The following is a 23,725-nucleotide window of genomic DNA, read 5'->3' as shown; positions in this document are numbered from 1 at the left end:
TTTCCTTCTACCCCTTTCCATGGGCTAAGATCGGAAGCGTGTCAAACTGACAACAGCTCTCCAGTCGTTCTGTCAGCGATTTGGAAACTGACGGGAGAAACCCGCTTGGCGATGCGATACGGCCCGTCCCGCTTCGGGGCGAACTTGGAGGTGACCCCCTGAGACGTGCTGCTAAGTACACGTGTTTTAACTAACACGAGGTCTCCCGCTTGGAAGTCGGGGCTTGGCCGCCTGGATTCGTCTGCAAGTCCCTTTCGTCGGTCTTGTTCTAGCTCTTGAACCTCCACGGCTTCTTTCAGGGTGTCGGCGATTTTGAGGAGATAAGGTGTGACCTCGGATACAAAGTTTTCTCCGGTGATGATTTCTCGTAGGTCTCGTTGAACGTCTCCCGGGCCGCGTAGTTCACGGGCGAAGGTGAGATAAGCGGGAGAGACTCCCGTGGCTTGCGTGGGGGCGCTGTTCATGGCGTATCTGACCGAAGGTAACTTCTCCATCCAAGAAGAGTGTTCGTTTTGGACTAAAATAGAAAGCAGAATTTTCATGTCCCGGTTCTTTCTCTCCACCGGGTTGGCTTCCGGGTGATATACCGGGGCGATTGGTCGAACCCCAAACAGTATGAGACTTGTTGCATAACCGCTCCAACAAATTGAGGGCCATTGTCCGAGATTATTCTGCGAGGAATCCCGTATCTTAACATGACTTCGTCGATCAGGGTCCGTGCGCAAGCTTCTGCGGTAGCGCGTTTCAACGGGAGCAACTCGACCCATTTCGAGGCGACGTCTTCGACGATGAAGATCCAGTGGAACCCTTCGGCTGTCACGGGTAGGGGCCCGAATAAGTCCATGGCTATTATCTCGAATCTTCTGGAAGGGGCCGGAGTCCTCAGTAACCCGGCCGGTTTCAGGTTCGTTGGTTTGTATCTCTCGCATTCGGGACATCTGCCGACGTGGTCTGCGACGGCCTTTCGCATCCCGGGCCAAAAGTATCTCTTGGAGATTTGGCTCAGGGTTCGTTCCACGCCGTGGTGTCCAGCGGTAGGGGCGTCGTGGTTTTCATATAGTATACGTTGGATTGCACTCTTCGGCACAACCCATTGAGCTTCCTCGGAGTCCTCCATGGGAGCGTAGCGGTAGAGTACGCCGTTTGCCATGAGATATCCTCGAGAGGTCCAGTTGGCAACGTCCAGGTCACCCTTTGCCTCAAACGCGTCGACGATCTTCTTCACTTCGGGGTCGGAAAGCTGTTCCTCCCTCATTTTAGCAGCTCCTTCGGAAGGGAGGTCCACAGAGACCGAGCACACTCCGCAATTGTCCTGCGTGTCCTCTGTACAGGGAGGCCTCGACAGGGTGTCGGCCACGACATTCAGCTTCCCTGGGGTGTATTTTATTTCCATATCGTACTCTTGAAGACTCAGAGCCCATCGAGCGAGTCGCCCTGAAGGAGATTTTAGGCTCATAAGCCACCTCAGTGGTTGATGATCCGTGCCGATGATTATCTTGGCGCCATCGATGTAGCCGCGGAATCTCCCGACGGCCCACACGACCGCGAGAGCCTCGCGCTCCGTAGTACTGTAGTTACGCTCAGCAGGGATTAGCAATCGGCTGGCGTATTCGACGGGTCTCTCGTCAGACCCCTCCCCCTGCAGCAGGACAGCCCCGATGGCGTAATCGCTGGCGTCTGTGCGTATGGTGAATGGCATGGTCTCGTCGGCCTGTCTAAGTATAGGAGCCTCGGTGAGTAACTTCTTTAGTTCCACGAAAGCGTCCTCGTGGTCTTTAGTCCATATCCAAATGGCGTTCTTCTTAGTGAGGTCCGTCAGGGGTTTAGCGACTCCGGCGAAATCTGGAACAAACCTGCGAAACCAAGAAGCAGTCTGTAGAAACGTAAGTAAGTGTTTAACGTTCTTTGGAGATGGTAGGTTTAGGATGGCTTCGACTTTGTCCTCGCTCGGTAGTATTCCCTCGTTGCTGATGACGTGCCCTAAGAACTTCACCTGGGGGCGGGCGAAGATGCACTTCTCTCTTTTTGCCCGTAGTTTGAATTCACGTAAGCGATCGAAGACTTTCTGCAGGTCACTTAGGTGTTCGTCGAAACTGGTCGAGACGACAATAATATCATCCAGGTATACTATCGTGATGGCGTCCTTGAGACCTTTCTTGAAACGGTCCATCATCCGTTGGAAAGTAGCTCCGGCGTTCTTCAAGCCGAAAGGCATGCGCTTAAAGCGGAAGGTGCCGAAAGGTGTGGTGAAGGCCGTCTTGTCGCGGTCCTCTGGTTTTACCTTCACTTGCCAGTATCCTGATCGTAGGTCGAGGGTAGACATGTATAGTGCTTTCTTCGCGAGGTGCAGCAAATCGTCGATTCTCGGCATGGGGTACGCATCCGTTCTGGTGATCGCATTCAATCGGCGATAGTCGATGCACACTCTGACCGAACCGTCTTGCTTGGGCCGAAGTACCACCGGTGCGGCCCATGGAGATTCGCATTCCTCTATGACGTCGGCTTCTAGCATCGAGGTTATTTCTTTTTCCAGCATTTCTCTTTTAGGTGCGGACATCCTGTACGGGGGTGAGGCTACTGGGGCGTGAGTACCGGTGTCGATGACGTGTTCAGCGTATGGGGTCGGTTCTCCCCCTAGAGCGAAAATGTCTGCGTTCGCGGCCAAGAGTGCAACCAGTTTCTCGCGTTGGCCGTGGGACAGGCTCTGCGCTTCGTCATCGCGTAACGTGCTCACGTAGTTCAGCTGTAAGATGGCAGGAGTTTCGGAGGGGCTCTCAAATTTCAGGTCGTGCGTTTCATGATCGTCTGCAAAATACCAGAATCGTTGAGGAATGTTCAATACAATATTCGCATCGTCAATGAAATCCATGCCAAATAAAGTGAAATTGTTCCTTGCGTTAATCATTACGGTGAAGGTGGTTCTAATCGTTCGGCCAGACACTTGTACGTCCACTTCGGTGAGCAGGACCTTTTCCTTTTTGCTCGTTCCGTCCGCTAATCCAATGTGCATCTCCGTTTCTCTGAACGTTTGACCTTTCTCGACGAGGACTTTGTAGAGGGTATAACCTGCAACACTTAATTTGGCCGCAGTATCAATTAGTCCGGTGCCGCGCGCTCCTAATATTTCCACGTCAAGGATCGGCCGGTTCCTGCATCTCGCGCGAACTTGGGGTGCGTCTACAGAGCAGAATTCGGATTTGGATTCAGTTTTCCCGGGTCGTTCCTTCTTAGCGCACTTCGGACAGTTTTTCCGTAGGAAGCCGGGATTGCCGCATCCGAAGCAAGTTATCGCGAGTTGGGTATGTCGATTATCTTCCGACGCGTCGTCGGCGTGAGAGTCGGACTGGTCCTTTTTAGGCGTCGCGGTTTTATCGTCCTGTTTCTTACGAAGATTCTTGCACTCGTCTACCGTGTGTCCGAAATTTTTACAATACTTGCATCGAGGACGGTTTTCTTGTTTACGCGGCGATTTCGGTTGCGCCGGTGATTTTCCCAATTCTTCGGCTTTCATTTCTTCGACTTCCCTCGCGAGCTCGAGTAATTCCGAGAAGGACGTGACTTTTTCGCGCGATATTTCCTTGCGGATTTTGTATGACATCAGGCCGTAGACCATGTCTAGCTGTACATTTTCCGGCAGCGGTGTCTCATACGGGAGCTTTGAAAGCAGCGCGCGAGTCTTGCACAAGAATATGTCGGAGGGCGTGTCGTCTTTTTGCACGCAGGCGAACAGTTCTCTATATACGCGGTACGCCGGCTTCTTGGGCCCGTATGTTTGCCGTAGTAATTCTAGCGCGGTTTCCCAAGTATCTACCGTCGTTTTTACGCCCTGCCACCACGTCGCGGCGAGGTCCGTGAGGAGAATCGGTAGCCCCTTTAGCGCGTTTTCGTTCGATATGTTCGTGCAATCTTTGTACGTGACGATCGAGTCTATAAAAGCTTCTACATCGGACGTCTTAGCCCCGTCGAATCGAGACGTGCATCGCGAAAAATTACCTTGTGGGTGCGCAATGTTTGTGGCGGGTGCGTTCGTTGCAGATATCTGTATCTGTTGTAGAAGAGAGACGAACTGCTCGTTCGTTAGCGTGATCGGATTATTCACTTGGTTTTCGGCCATCTTGTTTTCTTGTCTCTTTCCGCTTTTCCCAGACGCTACTCTCGTCGGTATCTTTGTCCTCGTCTGTGACTGTGTTTTCGCTTGCGCTGTTCCTTGCGTCTTCGCCCGTGTTTGCGACCGTGTCGTTGGTCGTTGTGGGTCTTGTGAAGACGACGTCTTGGTTCTTGAACGCGACCCTGGTCGTGGACCGGGCCTCGAGGTTGGGCGCCACTGTAGCGAGGATGCTTCCTCACTCTTATCTTTTCGGGTTTGTGGGATTTGCCGCTCTCGGAAGGATCGTGAGAGGAGCCACGGAGGAAAAGAACGCACGCTAATTAAAGTAAAACACACGTCGAATATATTTTGAGGGTTAGGTACAGATTCGCGGAACCGACCGGTCTGTGTCTATCTCCGGCCACAAGGGGACTGCCTCCCCCCCCCCTCCTTTCCCTGGTACGACGCGAGCGGCGCTATGCGCCCGCCAGTGCGCAGGCCCGCACTGACTTGGACCGGGTTACGGGGCCCTTCGCGCTACAAACTGTCAATATGACAGTATTGCTGCAATCAGCAAGTCAAGTGCTATGTTCGTGAAGAACATGGCAATTGCTGTTTTTGGAACAACCGTCTTAAGATCCAGCTCAGTGACAGGAACACAGTCTAACAGAATAAAAAATAAAAGCAAGAAGGAACCGCGCCCAAAACTTGATCCAGCCAAATTGTTGGCTGTAAGAGGTATTACAGTATAATTTTTTCTTAATTTTTTTAACACATACATTAAAGTTACATAAACAACAAATTAACCTAGTTATAATTGGAGAAGAATAAATTTATTCAGATCAAAATAAAACGAGAGGTGTATTAGGTTTATATTAACGTAGAATATTGTAACTTTTTGAAATTAGATTATTCTAATTAATAGAAAAATCACATTATCAAATAATATAAAATTTATTTGTAATTAAGTTTATATAAAATATTGTTTCTTTATATAAAATATCTTTTACAATTTTTTTTCTTTTTTCATAAGTAAAATTTTAATTTAGGAAAAACTTACGTTTAGTTGAAGTTTGAGTTACAGCTTTTGTTATTAACTTAATTTTTTAATTACGCGCGCATATACACGTAGTTTATATTATAAAATATTACAGAATATGTATAACTTATGGGACAATAAAATTTGATTAGTTTTGTCTTCAGTTGCAAGTATCACACTTTCACGTTGAGATAGTTTGTATTGATTCTCTATTTCTCGGAATTATTAGGCTTTACAAACAACTTATATTTTCGATTTTTATTGTTCACCTTAAATTCAAGGATTTTTTTTAAACAGTTTAAATGTAAGATCCTAATTTGCACCCGCGGATTTTGTTATTAAAAGTATAGTATGTAATTCTTTAATTACATCTAAATTTTTATTATTTATATGTTTCATTGTTTATTGAATTGAAAGCATTTCAATTGTCCTGATATTTTAAAATATATTTCTAATTCTTTTCTAAAAGCTTAATTACCAGATGTACTAAAAGTTTTATTATTAAATAAATATATAAAATAATATTTACATTACAGATGCTCTCCGATATTGGCTAAACAATGAGAAGGGATATGATGAAGTTGCTATTGAATTTGAAGTGCAACAAGTTGGCACGCACATAAGCCATAAAATCTATGAATTAAACCGAACTAAAAAATTGATAAATAATTATGATGTAGCAGAAGGTATATATATATATTTTTTATTTAAAACATGTAAAGTTATTATAGAATTATTATTAAGATATATTTTATAATTTAAATGAAGATTGAAACTATAAAAGCCGACGCAAAGTTTTTGTGCTTTTTTAATACTTTTCCAATAATTGTTGATAAACGTTTCAATCTTTACATTTGATCCTCAGTGTTTTACATTAAATTTTAACTTATGTACACTTATTTTATGTATAGCCATTATCTTTTGTCAATATTTTGTTCTGATGATCTTGCATCGAATCTTATAACTCTTTAGCCTTTATTTGAATTTTAATCGTTTAAATTTGATTCCACTAAAAAATTTTAAGATTATAAAGTTAAGACTTTACTTACATACTTTAAATTTTGATTAGGCTCTTCTGACAACAACGATAATATTGCCGAACCTGACGTGTTGGTATATAGAGACCATGAATATCTCATCGAACGGAATGAAACAAACGAAATTTTGTTAGATGATAACAATTTTGAAGCTATTTGAGAAATTACTTCACAAATGGACAATGAAAGGGAAGAAAATATTACAAACAGAGAGGATGAGGATGACAACAAAGAAGAGAACGAGGACGAGGACGAGGAGAAGCAGGCGAAGGAAAACCTAGAAGTATAAAAAAGTAAGATATTAAAATGTCAAGAATGAGATACTTTTGTTTTCTTTCCTTCTCTCTACTTCTTTTTCTCTTTTTCAGCTAAATTACACATGTTACTCGTATATTTAATAAATATATACATTTATATATATATATATATATATATATATCTAATATAATTAACATGTATTATTATTATAACATTGTATAATTTTTTACAAACACAAAAAACCAAGTTAGAAAAGTTACTTTTTAATAAATAACACACTATTTTATTGAAAAGTAAAGGCTTTAGTTTTAATTTTTTTTATTCAACCTTATTGATCAATTCTTTGAAACTTTGTTAATGTTTCCTTTTATGAAAAAACTGATGTAAACTGATCATTACAGTACATACACAGTAATGATTAAAAACATTGTTAATCATATATTTGACTATTATGGAATTAAGACACATAATGAACGAATACGGGAAAATAATGTAATCATATAATAGATCATGATAAATTCGCATATTTATAAATCGGCAAATTAATTATATTGAAAAAAAGAATTTCGTTTAAAAAACGGCTTATATACATTGGACTGGTAAAATACATATATATAATAAAATTGCTTACTATTTTTCGTTTAATAATAATCAATCATACGATAAAAATGAGACAATTTTGATAGAAAACGATAGACTCGCAGATAGAATACGATAGACAGGACTAGACCGCTTATTATTTATCGTATAGTAAACGATTATTCGATAAAAATGAGACAATTTTGATAGAAAACGATAGACTCGCAGATAGAATACGATAGACAGGACTAGACCGCTTATTATTTATCGTATAGTAAACGATTATACGATAAAAATAAGAAATTTCGGATAGAAAACGATAGACACGCATTGGATGGACAGATAAAATACGATAGACAGGACCAAATTGCTTATTATTTATCGTATAGTAAACGATTATACGATAAAGGTAAGAAATTTTGGATAGAAAACGATAGACGCGCATTGGACGGACAGATAGAATACGATAAACAGGACTAGATCGCTTATTATTTATCGTATAGTAAACGATTATACAATAAAGATAAGAAATTTTGGATAGAAAACGATAGACGCGCATTGGACGGACAGATAGAATACGATAGACAGGACTAGACCGCTTATTATTTATCGTATAGTAAACGATTATACAATAAAGGTAAGAAATTTTGGATAGAAAACGATAGACGCGCATTGGACGGACAGATAGAATACGATAAACAGGACTATACCGGTTATTATTTATCGTATAGTAAACGATTATACGATAAAGGTAAGAAATTTTAGATAGAAAACGATAGACGCGCATTGGACGAACAGATAGAATACGATAAACAGGACTAGACCGGTTATTATTTATCGTATAGTAAACGATTATACGATAAAGGTAAGAAATTTTGGATAGAAAACGATAGGCATGCACACTTTGAATAGATAAAATACGATAAACGTATGATAGCAGTGCTGAACATTATTATATAAGATATGAAATCTTATTATTCGTAACATTCTCATAAAATATGATACACAATTATTTGTATAGTCTTATAGGTTTTCATTTGTATAGTATATTAAATATTGTAATGACACTATATTGAAATTCTATCACTAATATGTTAACCTACTTATAAAAGTCAGGAATCAAAAATACGATTAAAATACATAAAAATGATTTTTCTTTCATTTGCTATCTGATCTTTTAATTCTTGAATTTCAGATAACATTACATAAAAATTTTTTTGAACATCACTATAAGATATGAAATTTTATTACTCGTAACATTCTCATAAAATATGATGCACAATCATTTGTAATAGTCTTATAGGTTTTCATTTGTATAGTATATGAAATATTGTAATGACACTACATTGGACTTCTACCACTAATATATTAACCTACTTGTGAAAGTCAGAAATCAGAAACACGATTAAAATACATAAGAATGATTTTCCTTTCATTTGCTATCTGATCTTTTAATTCTTGAATTTCGGATAATATTGCATAAAAATCTTTTTGAACATCACTTATAAAATATGATTCACAATCATTTGTAATAGTCTTATAGGTTTTTATTTGTACAATATATGAAATTTGTAATGACACTACATTGGACTTCTATCACTAATATGTTAACCTACTTATGAAAGTCAGGAATCAGAAACACGATTAAAATGGAAAAGAAATTTTTTTTTCGTTTTCTATCGGACTTTTCAAGCAGGGTAGGTTATAATATATGGCATTTGGTCTACTGAAAATTATATAAAGGATACATAAAATTTAACATAAACTTTTACATACATATTTATCTTTATTTTGTACATTATATTTTTTATATAATTGCGAACAGAATATGTTACATTTTTTAAATAATTTACCAAATAGACAAAAATCGCCGGACAACTGCTGTGTTCTCGCAGATAAACCAATCGCAATTTTTGTGAGAGAAAGTGTGACATATATTCTATATCTTTCATATAATTTTCAGTATGGTATTTGATATTTTTCTCATAAAACTGATTACACGCATAAAGAAAATAATTAAATAAAAATAAATTGCTAATAACCGATAAATTTGTACAAATAATATATTTTGTTTAGAACTCAAAAGGTGGCACAAATCTAAAAAACTCGAAAGGTGATGCAAATTTAAAAGAAAGAATACAGAACAAAATTGCTAAGATAAAAAAGAATGAAAATGAAAAAAATGAAAATGAAAATAATGAAACATCGGATGAAAAAAAAACATATAGAAAAGATAAGAAAGAAAGCACATGTAACAAAGAAAATAAAACCATTACAAAAAATTGTACTTTAAAAACTGATATAAAGAAAGTAAGTATTTTGCAATTACAATATTGAATAGTACATTGTGTACCACGGAGAGAAAGCTATGTTTTTCAGATCTTGTATGGGAGCGTCCCAGATGCGCACAGTAACAAACGGACACTAATCAGATCATTGCTGGGTTGGTTAGGGTTAGGATGAATTTATAGAATTTGATTGGTGGTGTCCGTCTGTTACTGTGCGCATCTGGGACTCACTCCCTTGTATGAAGTTTGGCGCCCTTACCTTCGACTTGGGCGGCAATCACACAAATCTGAAAAAGCTTTCGATCCGTTGTGCAGGGAGCGTCCCATTTGCCCACATCAATATTGGCTACGCGTCAATATTGACCACGTTATTATTGCCCACGCATCAATATTGGCCGCGTCATTATTGCCCACGCGTCACTATTGGCCACGTCATTACTATATATGGGTTTGCGACTTGGACGGGGTGGGTGAGGGAGAGGGGGCCGAAGGCGTGTTTCCCTGCGCGGGCAGGTTTGTCGGGAACTAGGGCAGGGAAGGCCGTAGAAACAGCGAAAGCGTACGTTCTATGATAATTAAGTATATTTTACGACAAAAGGTATCTGTACATCTATTTACAACTATTTACAATATTTCGCGACGCGATATCGTTTTGGCGGCGGTGCGCGCGTGCTCGGGCGTCAGCTGTGCGGTCGAGCGAGCTGACGAGACGCGGTAGCGGCGGGGCCTCGAGGTGAGCGCGTGATCGTCTCGGGCCGTTCTGTAGTGTGTGGTGCGCGTGATCGCGTTTCTCCGAAAACGGGTCGGGTTTTGGCGAATCGGTCACGGTATCCCGAGAAGACTCGGGCGAGGCGGAGAACACTCTACCCCGTTTGCTTTATACCGTGTAAGGAGAGGATGGAACCGGCGGCCAAGAACCCTTGGCGAAGGCGGAGAACACTCCACCCTCGGCTTGCTGGTTCGGAGTCTAGGAAGTGTTTCCTTTACGAACGTAGCCGAGAACTCTCGGCTAAGGCGGAGCACGCTCTTCCCTAGTCTGCGTTCGTTCTTCTCGTGGTGTCTTGGCGGATCGGGGAAAGCTCGGGCACCGGGTAAACGAGAAGTAACTCTTCCTCCGTCGAGGCGGCCTTTTATACCGCTCTCGGTGGAGGCTCGTGGACCCTCGGGGGTCTTTGGGCTTCTCCGTCTTTCATCTCTCGCTGAGCGAGATGCTGGCGGGAGGCGCGAGGTCATCGAGACGGTCGTTGTCTCGGTCGCCTAATCTTAAGGTTTTATCGCGGGCTGATGCTCGTATCACGGTCCGGCGGGTGGTCGGCCAGACCGGCCGCGGTCGTTGGTCGCCGGATAGGTGCGGTTTGTTACATCATACGTGACTGTTTGAAAAAAAAATGGTAGAAGATTTTGCTACTCACAATTAGTTTAGTAAGTTTTATATGTCCAGAAAAAAATGTTTCATATAAAAACATATATGGGCTGGTATTCATAGTCAAGTCTTATACTTAAGATCGTCTTAAGGCCATCAACCAATCACACAGCCGTATAAGCATTTTAAGACATTACTTGAGACGATCTTAAAATAAGATTTGACTATGAATACCGACCGATAGACATATTTTATATATATTTATGTTTTTATATAAAACATTTTTTCCCAGGTGTATATAAGCAATTGAACAATTAACTTCAGACACCCTATATATAAAGAAGTGCACTTATAGTACAGGATCAGTGCATTAAAGGCGAGGTCCTATTGTAGATATAGGCTGCTTTAATTCCTTTTAATGACACAAGTCGACACAAATGTCGTTTTGTCTTTGTTATTTATTGAATGCCAAGAAGGATAAAACGACGTTTGTGTCAATTTCGTCACTAATAAAAGGAAAGCAGCCATAATAACATATCAAGAAGAAAGATAAAATAGCATCAAGTGTACACGTTCTCTCACCTAAATAAAATTAAAATATAAAACTAAAATATCGTTGTTAAACTTGTATTTTTTATAAATTAAGATATATTATAATAAAAATATTAAATGTAATACATAATAATTCTTTTTTATTTAATTCTCTCTATTTTATTTAAAAATTACTACAACAATAAAATAATTTTTTAATTGTGCAGCTCAAAAGCAAGATTCTAATGGAAGTGATATAGAAAAAAAAGTATGTATTTCGGTAAAATAAAAAGTAAGTACATGAATAAGTTGATGTTTGTATATATATGTGTTATATTACAGATTGAAAAGCTGCAGAAAGAAAATGAATATTTGCGTTCTCAAAAAATGAAACTAAAGAAGCAATTAGAAGATAAAGAAGCAATAATTACCGATTTAATGTCGTTAAACATTAATCTTCAAAAAAAAGTGATTTCAGAGTATACGGAAATATCTAAAATAAACAAGGAAGTTGATAAAAAAGTTTTAAGTAACTTTGATGAACTGTTGCGTAAGTTTGGTTTTTACCGATATGTATAAATATATAATTTTAATTACTAAAATAATTATTTCTATAGACGTTGTTTCCGAATACTTTAAAAAAAATCTGACACGTCCGCAAGAACAAGTTGGTTTGCCTCCAATTGGATATATAAATAATGCTCGAAATGAGGTAATATACAGTGTCCGATAAATTGCATCCACTATTTATATAGTTCTATTCTTCATGAAAATTTTAGTGAAAAAATCCTGACCCATTTTGTCGAAGGAGGTTATCATTTATGGCCACTTCCCCCAATTTTCAATATAACAGGCATTTGTAACTAATAAGTTCTAAATTAAAATTCCATTAAAGTTTGCTTAAAGATGCTCCAAGAAAATAGTTTTGTTATCTATTTAATTGTTCAAAACTAAGTTCGTCAAAATACCTGATTTTACGGTTGTTTGTACTTCGAAAACTGTAATTGATGCTTCGACAATTTCGCAAAAAAAAAAAAAGAACTCAAAACTGTTTACGAGTAGCGATATATGAATATTGATCGCAAATTATGGCACACTCTATCTATTGAAAACCTAAACTTGAACATATTTTTTGTTAATTAAAATCATGCTGTTATATATTACTAAAATTGTTAGGTACATCTTGGCTTTGATGTCTACATACCCAAATCCACATATGATAGTGTTCTCATTATTTCAAAAACATTACCGCAGTTAATAAAAAACTTAGCTCTTGCTGTTTATGACATAAAAGTATTTAAAGAAAGCACGGTAACAGGTATTGTGTCAAACAGAAGAAAGAAGAGTGGAAATACAACTCCTAGACCTGCATTAGATCTAACAAAATTAAAAGCCATTAGAGGTAACATTTTATTTCAAACACCGAATACTCCGTCAACATTAATTATTCCTACATATATTTTTGTTTTGTTTCAGCTACAGCTAAACATTACTTAATAACTCAACGTGGTCTAGATGAAGTTTCAATTGATATTGAACTTCAACATTTTGGAACGCATATTGCACACAAAATATGTGAACTGAATAGAACTCCACAATCTATAAATTCAAAAAATAAGCAGGAAATCAAAGCTGCGTTATGTGCTGTTGTAATGACGGATACAAATAATGATAGTAAGGAAAAACAATGTGCTGAAAATATTTCTGATAACAGTGAAATTCCAAGTGAAGTTTCACAAGCAAGTAATGATGAAAAAGGAAAAATTGAAGGAAAAAGTAATGAAGAAAAAGAGATTGAAAACGAGAATAATTATTCTTCGTCAGACTCTATTCATAGTGCTGACTCTATTCATAGTGCTGATGAATCGAATGATAGTAACTAAGAAACGTTAATTTACGGTATAAATAGCTTTTAAAAAACATTCAGAATGTTTGCTATACCAAAGATATAAAAAACTAATGTTTTTATTTAACTTTATTGAAAAAAAACATATAATTTGTGTTCTTAAAATCTAATAAATACAATAAAAAATAAAATACTCTTGCTTTCTAGTTATGTCGTTATTAATATTATTTCCTTAATTTATTGAACACGTTCCATGCAGCACCATTTTTACTTGTCGTTTACTCCGCGTAAGTCACGCGATGTAGCCGTATCTTTCATATTTGTTTTCAATAAAAGAATAAAATATTATGGAATATCATAGATTAAGAAAATAAAATATTAATGAATATTACAGGATATAAGACTAAAATAATATAGAATATTATAGAATAAATGAATAAAATATTACGGAATACCATAGAATAAGAGAATAGAATATTATTAACTATCATAGGAGATTTGAGTATTACTAAATGTTATATAGAATAGGACAATAAAATATTATAAAAAATTATTCAGTGCAAGTATAGAATATTATAGAATATCATAGAATAGGAAAATTTGTCAGAAGTTCCACGGCTCTAGTTTAAGTTTCTGTGATGCTGGTGGATCCTCTCTTCTTTTTTAAAGCGATGCTGGTTCGAGCTCCGACTGGAACTCTGAGTGGGATGATTCGAGAATGGGGGAGAAACGAACTAGCTTCGTAGCAATAGATCCCGATTTATTTCCTCATTAAATTACAATCAACTTAGCTGCTAATCTCCACTCTCACAATGCATAACGGCTCGTATTTCGCGAGTCACCACGATCACGGAACGATCATGCAGCGGGCGAGTGCTCCGCATGTGAGGAGCTCCGTCGAATGGCTCGCGGGTTGGTCGAGCGCGGGAGCCGGCGAATTTATCGCAAGCTTCCGAAATCGCGCAAAGTGATCGGAGTTGATCGACACTTCCTCGCTCGAGAGAAAAGCAAGTACCTTCGCTCGCACTACTTCGCTTCCACGGCGCGTACGAACTCTCCGAGAGAGAGACACTTCCACGGTGCGTACGGGCTCTCCGAGAGAGAGACGATCCGCGACCGATATTGCTTTACTCGACGTGACTGTTTTCGAAGCCGAGTTGTCTCTGTTCCGAGCTCCAAAATTCTCCGCCTCGCACGCTCCCGTAAAACCGGCGACGCAGTCGCAACAACCTCCCGGTCGACGGGACCGATCGGTGGCTCCGCTCCGCGATAGTTTGCTAAATCGAATCAGCGATTTTGTGGTCCACCACTCAGCCGAAGCCACGCGTGAACAAAATTGAATATTATAAAATATTGTTTGGTACAAGTACAGAATATTATAAGATATCATAGAATAGAAAAATAAAATGTTATAAAATATTATTCAGTACAAGTACAAAATATTATAAAATAGAAAAATTGAATGTTATAGAATACCATAAAATGTAAGAATAGAATATCATTAAATATTATATACTAAGAGAATAAAATAATATTAAATATCATTGAATAGGAGAATAGAATATTGTGGAATATCATAAAATAGGAAAATAAAATATTATAAAATATTATTCAGTAAAAATACAGAATATTATGGAATTATCATAGAATAGGAAAATAGAATATTATAAAATATTATAGAGTGAATAAACAGAATATTATTGAATATCTTAGAATACAAGAACAAAATATAATAAAATATTATAGACTAGAAGAATAGAATATTATAAAATATTGTAGAATAAAAGAATGGAATATTATAAAGTATTATTGAATAAAAGGACAGAATATTATGGAATAATGTAGAGTTGATCTACTAGAATAATATGTAAAATAACGGATCCAAAATCACGAATGATTTGGAAAGGAGCATGTTTCTATCATTTTCTATCCATCATTTTAAGCAGGGTACGCTACTTATCCTACAAGTTATTTTTTAAATTGATTATTAGAGCTTTTATTTAATAGCGTATAAAAAGCTACTTGAATTTCATATTTTATTTTGTTAGAAACATTTACTTATTAAAAAACGTGTTTAACACAGTTCATCAATGTTTAACAATGGCATAAATAACAATGCGAAAAATTTCTCTTGGCAAATTGTTTAAATAATTATAATTCTTGTGCGGTGCAGCCGCAAACAAAAAGGAAAACACTACAAACAACTACAAATGATTCCGAATCACATGGAAACAGCGTATTTAAAAAATTTTAGTAATTAACAATGTCCACGCTTTGGATGTTTAAACAAATATTTATAACTTTTTAATGGTTAAACTACAAACGAGACGAAAAACACTACAAACCACTACAATTATAAATGACACAGACAAAGTGAATTAAAAAACTCCTTATAATTAATGAAGTTTATTTTTGATAAAATATCGTTTAAACAACTATATCCTATAAAGATACAACTATCGACGATTGCAAAATTACTACAAACAACTACAAACAATTCTGAATAACAAAAAAGGGCATTTAAGAAATCATAATAATTAAAAATGTTCACGCTTTGGATGTTTAAACAAATGTTTATAACTTTTTAACAGTGAAACTACAAACGAAACGAAAAGCACTACAAACAACTACAAACGATTCCGAATTACATGGAAAAAGCGTATTTAAGAAATCTTAGTAATTAACAATGTTTACGCTTTGGATGTTTAAACAAATGTGTAACCGTGAATCCTGTGTGCTTATTGGCTGCGGAGAACCGCGGGATTCAGGGTCCGGGTGGCGGGCTCGAATAACTGAGAAGACGGTGTGTTCGGTCTAATACTATGGTTTATTGATTAATAACAAGCCTATGCTAATGTATACAATTCCCTACGCTAATATATACAGTGTGGTCCTCGAAATGCGAGGCGTCCGCGTGTGATATGCTGGCGACTATGTCGCGGCGTGTCTGCGCGCGCAATCGGTGCGGTACCCTGATTGGCTACGGCGGCGGTGCGTGTGATCGGTGTCGGCGTGATGCCTCGGTTGGCTACGGTGGCGTGCGCGCCGGTCGGTCGGCGATTGGCGGCGGGTGCGGTATCAGTGGCAGCGGTGCGGTGGTACGCTGTGGCCCTAAGGCCTAACGCTAGCGGCGCTGTGAATCGGCGCGGTCGTCGGCACGGTGCCGGTGTCAGCTGCTCGGCGCATCAGCTGATCGATCGACGGCGTTGTTGTCACCACGCGTGGTGACAAGTCGCGGAGTCGGTTCCTCCTCACGGCGGAGTCCCCGGGTCGGAACGGCGGCGACCGCTCGGTGCGCGGCCGAGAGCTCGGGTACGGATCGTGTCGGTGAGTTACCGCTCGGTACGCGGTCAGGAAGGCACTCACTGCGTGCCGGGAAGGATCGAGTTTTAGGTTACGGCGCTCAATGTGCGCGCTAGGAAGCCTGGCTCACTTCACCAGGAGGCTCGGTCTGCTCACTTCGCAGGCCGGGGAAGCTCTGCCTTCTGTCGCGAGTGGAGGGCTTATATACCCTCCACTCGATGGTGAGGGAAATAGAGAAGAGAGCAAGCGAGGTAGGGGTAACGGCCTTACCTCCGTTCTAGCGGTAGCGGGGGAACGGCTCGTTACAAATGTTTATAACTTTTTAACGGTGAAACTACAAACGAAATAAAAAGCACTACAAACAACTACAAACGATTCCGAATCACATGGAAAAAGCGTATTTAAGAAATCTTAGTAATTTACAATGTTCACGCTTTGGATGTTTAAACAAATGTTTATAACTTTTTAACGGTGAAACTATAAAAAGCACTACAAACAACTACAAACGATTCTGAATTACATGGAAGAGGAGCATTTGAAAAATTTTAGTAATTAATTATGTTCACGCTTTGTGTTTCACGCGACTATCTATTAGCAAGGTCTGTAGATGAAGGAAAAGGTAAACGAGAGGAAAAGGAAGGTCTTTGCATGAGCGCCATTTTGGGGCAATAAAGTGTATGTGTAGCGTTTGTTGTACGAAAAGAGTGAGTGAGTAGTAATAAAATTGGAATGTGTGGAAGGTGGAATTCATACATCGTATTGGCCTTGGCCATATTGGGGCCAAATGTGTTAATATGAATAGGGAGAGCTTTCTTCCCCTCTCGTCGTTTATCTGCAAACCTTGCTTATTAGTGAGAATAAAATAATTTTAATATCTATAATTTATATGAAATTATTAAAAGTTTCAAAGAAACAAATTGTGTCGGTTATTTATTATATTTTATTTTTTAGTTTTTAACTATATATTTTTTTCATAGTTTATTTATTTTTTGTAATGTACGTATACACGTATATATACATCCCAACAAAATTACCTTTTTAAAAAAAGTAAAAAAAGGCGCCAAGTGTTTGGTTTTTCTCTTAAACAAAAAAATTATTGGATGGTTTAACCTAAGTAATATAAAAAAAAAATCACAATTTAAGATAAAACTTTTAATCAAATTTAACCTAAGTGGTTACTTTTGGATGGTTCAACCTAAGTATTATATAAAATTCAACCTAAGTGATATTTTTTTTTAAGTAAAAAATTACAAATTCAAGATAAAACTTAATCAAATTTAACCTAAGTGATATATACTTTTGGAAGGTTCAACCTAAGTATTATATACTAAGTGTCAAATTCAACCTAAGTAATATATACTAAGTGTGTCAAATTTAACCTAAGTAACATATATTCCTTAAATTTTTAAAGTTTACACTAACACACAAGTTAACTTCTCTACAAAAATAGTTATACTAACACACAGTTAACTTCTCTACAAAAATAGTGATATCTAAATATTTTGCGCCAATTATAAGAACAAATATTTTTGTAGAAACTAAAACATTATTACTATTCTTTAGCCAGTTTTTATAATACAAAATTTTTTAGATTTGACACTATAAAATGAGAGTATTACGTTTTTTTTCTCTATAAAAGTAATGATATATATAGAACATGCGCCAACTATAAAGTAGATGTTTATATGAATTAGAACATCTAATTTGTTATTCTTTGGCTGGCATTTATAGTTTGATTTTTCATTAAGTCCGTATCAGACTAGAGATTAATATTGAGATTGAATTGAAATGTAACCAATTAGTTGGTCAAATTCTAATTCAATCTCAATCTCTAGTCTGATATGGCTTTGATTGTTTTAAGTTTGTCTTTAGATACAAATTCGTTAATTACGAAGTATTTTAACGACAAACTTAAGAAGATAAGATTAAACTATAAATATTAGCCTTTTGTATTAAATTATTGGCTGCTGTGCGCCTGCAAAAAACAATTGTCAGAAAGTATATTGGCAAGAAATAAAGAAGATAATATTGAGCTGGCAAATAAGTTTTAATACAAATAAATTATAAATGTTACAAATAAATATTTTAATACAAATAAATATTTTACTGCAAAAACTTGGCGCTGCTAAACCGAATAATTTGCTTTAATACAAAATCATTTTCTTACAATGCACATACAAGAGAAAAAGGAAGAGCTGGCAAATTATTCGGTTTAGCAGCGCCAAGTTTTTGCAGTAAAATATTTATTTGTATTAAAATATTTATTTGTAACATTTATAATTTATTTGTATTAAAACTTATTTGCCAGCTCAATATTATCTTCTTTATTTCTTGCCAATATACTTTCTGACAATTGTTTTTTGCAGGCGCACAGCAGCCAATAATTTAATACAAAAGGCTAATATTTATAGTTTAATCTTATCTTCTTAAGTTTGTCGTTAAAATACTTCGTAATTAACGAATTTGTATCTAAAGACAAACTTAAAACAATCAAAGCCATATCAGACTAGAGATTGAGATTGAATTAGAATTTGACCAACTAATTGGTTACATTTCAATTCAATCTCAATATCAATCTCTAGTCTGATACGGACTTAATGAAAAATCAAACTATAAATGCCAGCCAAAGAATAACAAATTAGATGTTCTAATTCATATAAACATCTACTTTATAGTTGGCGCATGTTCTATATATATCATTACTTTTATAGAGAAAAAAAACGTAATACTCTCATTTTATAGTGTCAAATCTAAAAAATTTTGTATTATAAAAACTGGCTAAAGAATAGTAATAATGTTTTAGTTTCTACAAAAATATTTGTTCTTATAATTGGCGCAAAATATTTAGATATCACTATTTTTGTAGAGAAGTTAACTGTGTGTTAGTATAACTATTTTTGTAGAGAAGTTAACTTGTGTGTTAGTATAAACTTTAAAAATTTAAGGAATATATGTTACTTAGGTTAAATTTGACACACTTAGTATATATTACTTAGGTTGAATTTGACACTTAGTATATAATACTTAGGTTGAACCTTCCAAAAGTATATATCACTTAGGTTAAATTTGATTAAGTTTTATCTTGAATTTGTAATTTTTTACTTAAAAAAAATATCACTTAGGTTGAATTTTATATAATACTTAGATTGAACCATCCAAAAGTAACCACTTAGGTTAAATTTGATTAAAAGTTTTATCTTAAATTGTGATTTTTTCCTTATATTACTTAGGTTAAACCATCCAATAATTTTTTTGTTTAAGGGAAAAACCAAACACTTGGCGCCTTTTTTTACTTTTTTTAAAAAGGTAATTTTGTTGGAATATCACGCATTTTGTAGTGTTTATAGACCACTTAGATTAAATTTGATGTATCTATCACTTAGATTGAATGAAAAATATCTTATTTGATACATAAGTACATTATTTTTTTCTATTCCATATATTACTTAGATTAAAGTTGATCAAAAGTTTTATCTTAAATTTTGTAAATTTTTCGTTAAAGGAAAACCACACACTTGGCGCTTTTTTTTACCCTTTTTAAAAAGGTAATTTTGTTTGGATATCACGCATTTTGTATTTTTTTATAAACTACTTAGGTTTATAGACCACTTAAGATTACACTCTAAAACTTTCTCTTTGAAAAAAATTTTACTAAGAAGCTAAAGTTTATATAACGGATATAATATTATAAGTTTTTAAATAAAATTTTTCTTTAGAGCATGTTTTGGAACCATGCCTAAGTTGAATTTGATCAAAACGAATATCTTGAATTTGTGTCTTTCCTTAAAGAAGCCCACACACCTTAGATTTTTTTCAAAAGGATAATTATGTTTAGTCATTAAAATGTTATTTAATCACATTTATTTATGTATCAAATAAATTCAAGATAATACTTTTTATAAAATTCAAACTAATTCAACCTAGGTAATATATATGTGTAAGCTTCTTTCAAAATTTAAGATAAAATATTTTTCATCAAATTTAACTATGATCAAGAGACACGGTAGTGGCTCGCGCCAAGTGAAAGCGTAGCGTGAGCCCGACCGTGCTCTTTTACGCGAGTACGCGACTTGCGAGCATCCGAGATTATCAGATCTCAGAAACGGCTAAACCGATCGAGTTCTAACTAGACTCAATCGAAAGCTTAGGGTCGATTTGTATCAGAAAAGTGTTTTTATTTTTCCTCTATGTACTTTATGAGAGGAGATTATCACGACGCAAAGTCCGAAAAGCCAAAATTTCATTTAAGATACGTCGTCGTCATTATTATCATCGTCAACATTGTGGGTATCTTTGCGGGTAGTGCGGGTGCCGAAAATGAAGGACGAAATTCCATCTCGCGCATCTGCTACCATGCGGCGTTCGCATCGTCACTATAGCACCATGTATGGCAATATTTTATTTTTATTTATTTTTTATAAGTCACGATGAGATGTTGCATAATGTAAAATGTGTATTATTGCTGTAATTGTCAACAATGATAATGTCGTAAGGATAAAGTAAAGAATAATATTATTAAAAATAGTATTATTAAATCATTCATTTGAAATTTTATTAAATTTAATTAGTAGTTATTAATATTGATTTTGATTGATTTGACAATTACAGCAACATTTAACCAATACACAATTCTTCTACATGATACAACATCTCATCTCTCATTGACACTAATATAAAATCAGAGAACTATTTTATTAATTTTACATTGTTTTAATGTAAGTTGCTCGGATCAGAATTCAGCTTGTGTCAAGTGACATGTGTAGTGGAGGTTAAATCGTTTATTTATCGAAATAGATGAGATGTTGCGTGATGTAAATTATTGCTGTAATTGTCAATCAATGATAATGTTGTAAGGATAAGAATTTTAATAAACATGTGGGTCGGCAGTAACTCGTTCACGCTACGCGCCAGCTTTCATCAAGGGTGCGTTTTTAAATTCGCAACGGATGCACTGGAGTGTCATCCTATCTTTGTTCAACTTTCCGTAAGTAACAAAGATGGAATGACATTCTGGTGTATCTGGCAGCATCCGTTGCGAATTTAAGAACGCATCCCAAATGACGTGTAGTGTTAATAAAATAATGTCAACTGTTTCAAAATTGCTGTCTGTACTGATACATACATTATAGATAGATTTTCAGTACTGAGAGCAATTTTGAAACATAGTCTTTATTGTGCTTTAATTTAATTTATAATCATGTTAATAGATAAAAACTCGGGGTGACGGAGAGTAGGAGAGAGAGAGAAAGAGAAAGAGAGAGAGAGAGAGAGAGAGAGAGAGAGAGAGAGAAAGAGAATTATATGTGTCTTTTCTGAACACAGCGCATTATCACCGATAGCTCAGTGAACAGCAATTCATTATTTAATGATTTTTCAGGTAAGTCGCATATTGCATATCTTAATCACACTTTCAAGTAATTTATAATAAAAAAATTATTTATCAAAATTGATGTCAGTACTGAAACTGTATAGTTTCCGTTACGTACACAATAAAATTTTTCAATACCGACAGCAATTTTGTTTTGAAATAGCCTTTATTATGTTTTAATGAAAGTTTACGTTCAAATTTGCTATTAATACTGAAAATTTATAGTTTCTGTTACATACATTATAGATAGATTTTCAGTACTGAGAGCAATTTTGAAACATAGTCTTTATTTTTAATTGACAATCATATGTTTATATAATTGATAATCGTAATCATATGTTGATAGTGGAAACTCAGGATGAGAGAGACAAAGAGCAGGAGAGAAAGAGAGAAGGAATTATATATGTGATCTAAACCAGCGAAACATGAATGATGACAGTATATTACCATCGATAGCTCAGTGGAGATATTATTATTTAATGATTCTTTAGGCAAGTCGCACATTACGTATCTGTATCACATTTTCATGAAGTAATTTATAATTAAAAATGTATCCTGCAAATATTTTAAGTCAGTGTAATTTCTTTAATTATTCTCTGTGTTAAATAAGAGCATATATATTACTATTAATCACGGCGCTAGTATGAAAGTTTAGAGATGCAGAAAGATTTTAGAAATCTTAGGAACTAAGCTGGACGACATTTCGCATTGTAATAATAATAATAATGATATTACAACACACACACACACACACACGCAACGCAACACAGCACACACACACACACCACACACAACCACAACACACACACACACACAACAGCGAGCGAGCTCAGCAACCCCACACACACACACACACACACACACACACACACACACACAGAGAGCGAGAATTAGAGATAGAGAGAGAGAGAGAGAGAGAGAGAGAGAGAGAGATAGAGATAATATAGATAGAGAGAGAGAGAGTAGAGATAGAGAAGAGATATATAGAGAGAAGAAGGAGAGAGAGAGAGAGCGCATAGAGAGAGAGAGAGAGAGAGAGAGAGAGATAGTAGAGATAGAGAGAGAGATAGTAGTAGAGAAGAGAGAAGAGAGAGAGGATGAGACTTAGAGAGAGAAGGAAGAGATAGAGATAAGAGAGAGAGATATAGATAGAGAGAGATAGAGAGACGATAGGATAAGAGAGAGAGATATAGAAGAGAGAGAGAGAGATGAGAGAGGAGAAGAGAGGAGAAGGAGCGATAGAGAAAGAGAGAGAGCGAGAGAGAGAGAGAGAGAGAGAGAGAGAAAGAGAGAGATAGAGATAGAGAAGAGAGAGAGGAGAGATGAGAGAGAGAGAGAGAGAGAGAGATAGCGAGAGAGATTAAGAGAGATAGAGAGAGAGAGATAGAAAGATAGAGAGAAAAGAGAGAGAGAGAGAGAGATAGACGAGAGAGAGAGAGAGAGAGAGAGAGAGAGAGAAGAGAATATCTATCTTATCTTCTCTATATAGATATCTATTCCTTATATATATATATAACTAGAGATAGCTCTCCTATCATCTATACTCTAGATATATACTATATATATCGAGACGTATCTACTATATCTATATATACTATATAGATATATAGATAGTCGTATATAGAGCTCTCGCTTCCTCTCTCTATATATCTATCTATATCGCTATATATATATATCTCTTTATCTCTTCTCTCTCTCTCTCGCTCATCTATATATAGAGATTTCTATATCTCTATCTCCTACTCTCTATCTCCTGCACGTTCACCCCTCTTATTGTATGATAAAAAATAAGCGGGAAATTTTTCATTCAAATGAGACAAAGCGAGGAGAAATTTTATCGAGAAGGACAATGATGAATTAAGAAAGTCAGTTTTTGTGAAATAGGCGCGAATATTAAGAAGGAACGGTGGTAATTCTTGTTTTAACATTATTAACATTATTAAAAATCTATATTTTTTTAACTTACATATGTCATCATACATTTATTTTGAAATTTAATGTAATATTATGCAATTTTTGTTTCGCT

At 36.2% G+C, this 23,725-nt stretch overlaps 2 protein-coding genes and 1 long non-coding RNA gene across 4 annotated transcripts; all 3 read left to right on the top strand.

Moving 5' to 3' along the window:
* The first annotated feature begins 4,647 nt into the window (after nucleotides 1–4,647).
* Nucleotides 4,648–6,607, top strand: LOC118645030. Its single transcript, XM_036285282.1, has 4 exons — nucleotides 4,648–4,825; nucleotides 5,663–5,812; nucleotides 6,196–6,456; nucleotides 6,532–6,607. The coding sequence occupies exons 1-3, from the start codon at nucleotides 4,675–4,677 to the stop codon at nucleotides 6,321–6,323; spliced, it is 429 nt and encodes a 142-aa protein (XP_036141175.1). The 5' UTR covers nucleotides 4,648–4,674; the 3' UTR covers nucleotides 6,324–6,456; nucleotides 6,532–6,607.
* Nucleotides 6,608–6,758: 151 nt separating this feature from the next.
* LOC105831390 lies at nucleotides 6,759–13,187 on the top strand. Of its 2 annotated transcripts, none has more exons than XM_036285251.1 (5): nucleotides 6,759–9,310; nucleotides 11,410–11,732; nucleotides 11,800–11,894; nucleotides 12,359–12,584; nucleotides 12,659–13,187. In XM_036285251.1, exons 2-5 carry the CDS (start codon nucleotides 11,453–11,455, stop codon nucleotides 13,063–13,065), a joined length of 1,008 nt encoding a protein of 335 aa, XP_036141144.1. In that variant the 5' UTR covers nucleotides 6,759–9,310; nucleotides 11,410–11,452; the 3' UTR covers nucleotides 13,066–13,187. The 2 variants fall into 2 exon arrangements, with proteins under 2 accessions (XP_036141144.1, XP_012526929.1); XM_012671475.3 differs by lacking the exon at nucleotides 6,759–9,310 and having other exon boundaries at nucleotides 9,329–11,450; nucleotides 11,525–11,732.
* Nucleotides 13,188–20,304: 7,117 nt separating this feature from the next.
* On the top strand, nucleotides 20,305–22,269 carry LOC118647939. The gene is made up of 2 exons (XR_004965088.1): nucleotides 20,305–21,708; nucleotides 22,046–22,269. It is a non-coding gene; the product is annotated as an uncharacterized LOC118647939 (long non-coding RNA).
* The last annotated feature ends 1,456 nt before the right edge of the window (nucleotides 22,270–23,725 follow it).

The sequence above is a fragment of the Monomorium pharaonis genome, chromosome 1 (assembly GCF_013373865.1).
Source record: "Monomorium pharaonis isolate MP-MQ-018 chromosome 1, ASM1337386v2, whole genome shotgun sequence".
Classification (NCBI taxonomy): Eukaryota; Metazoa; Arthropoda; class Insecta; order Hymenoptera; family Formicidae; genus Monomorium; species Monomorium pharaonis.
Note: the sequence above shows the minus strand (reverse complement) of the source record. Positions and strands in the feature narration are given on the sequence as shown.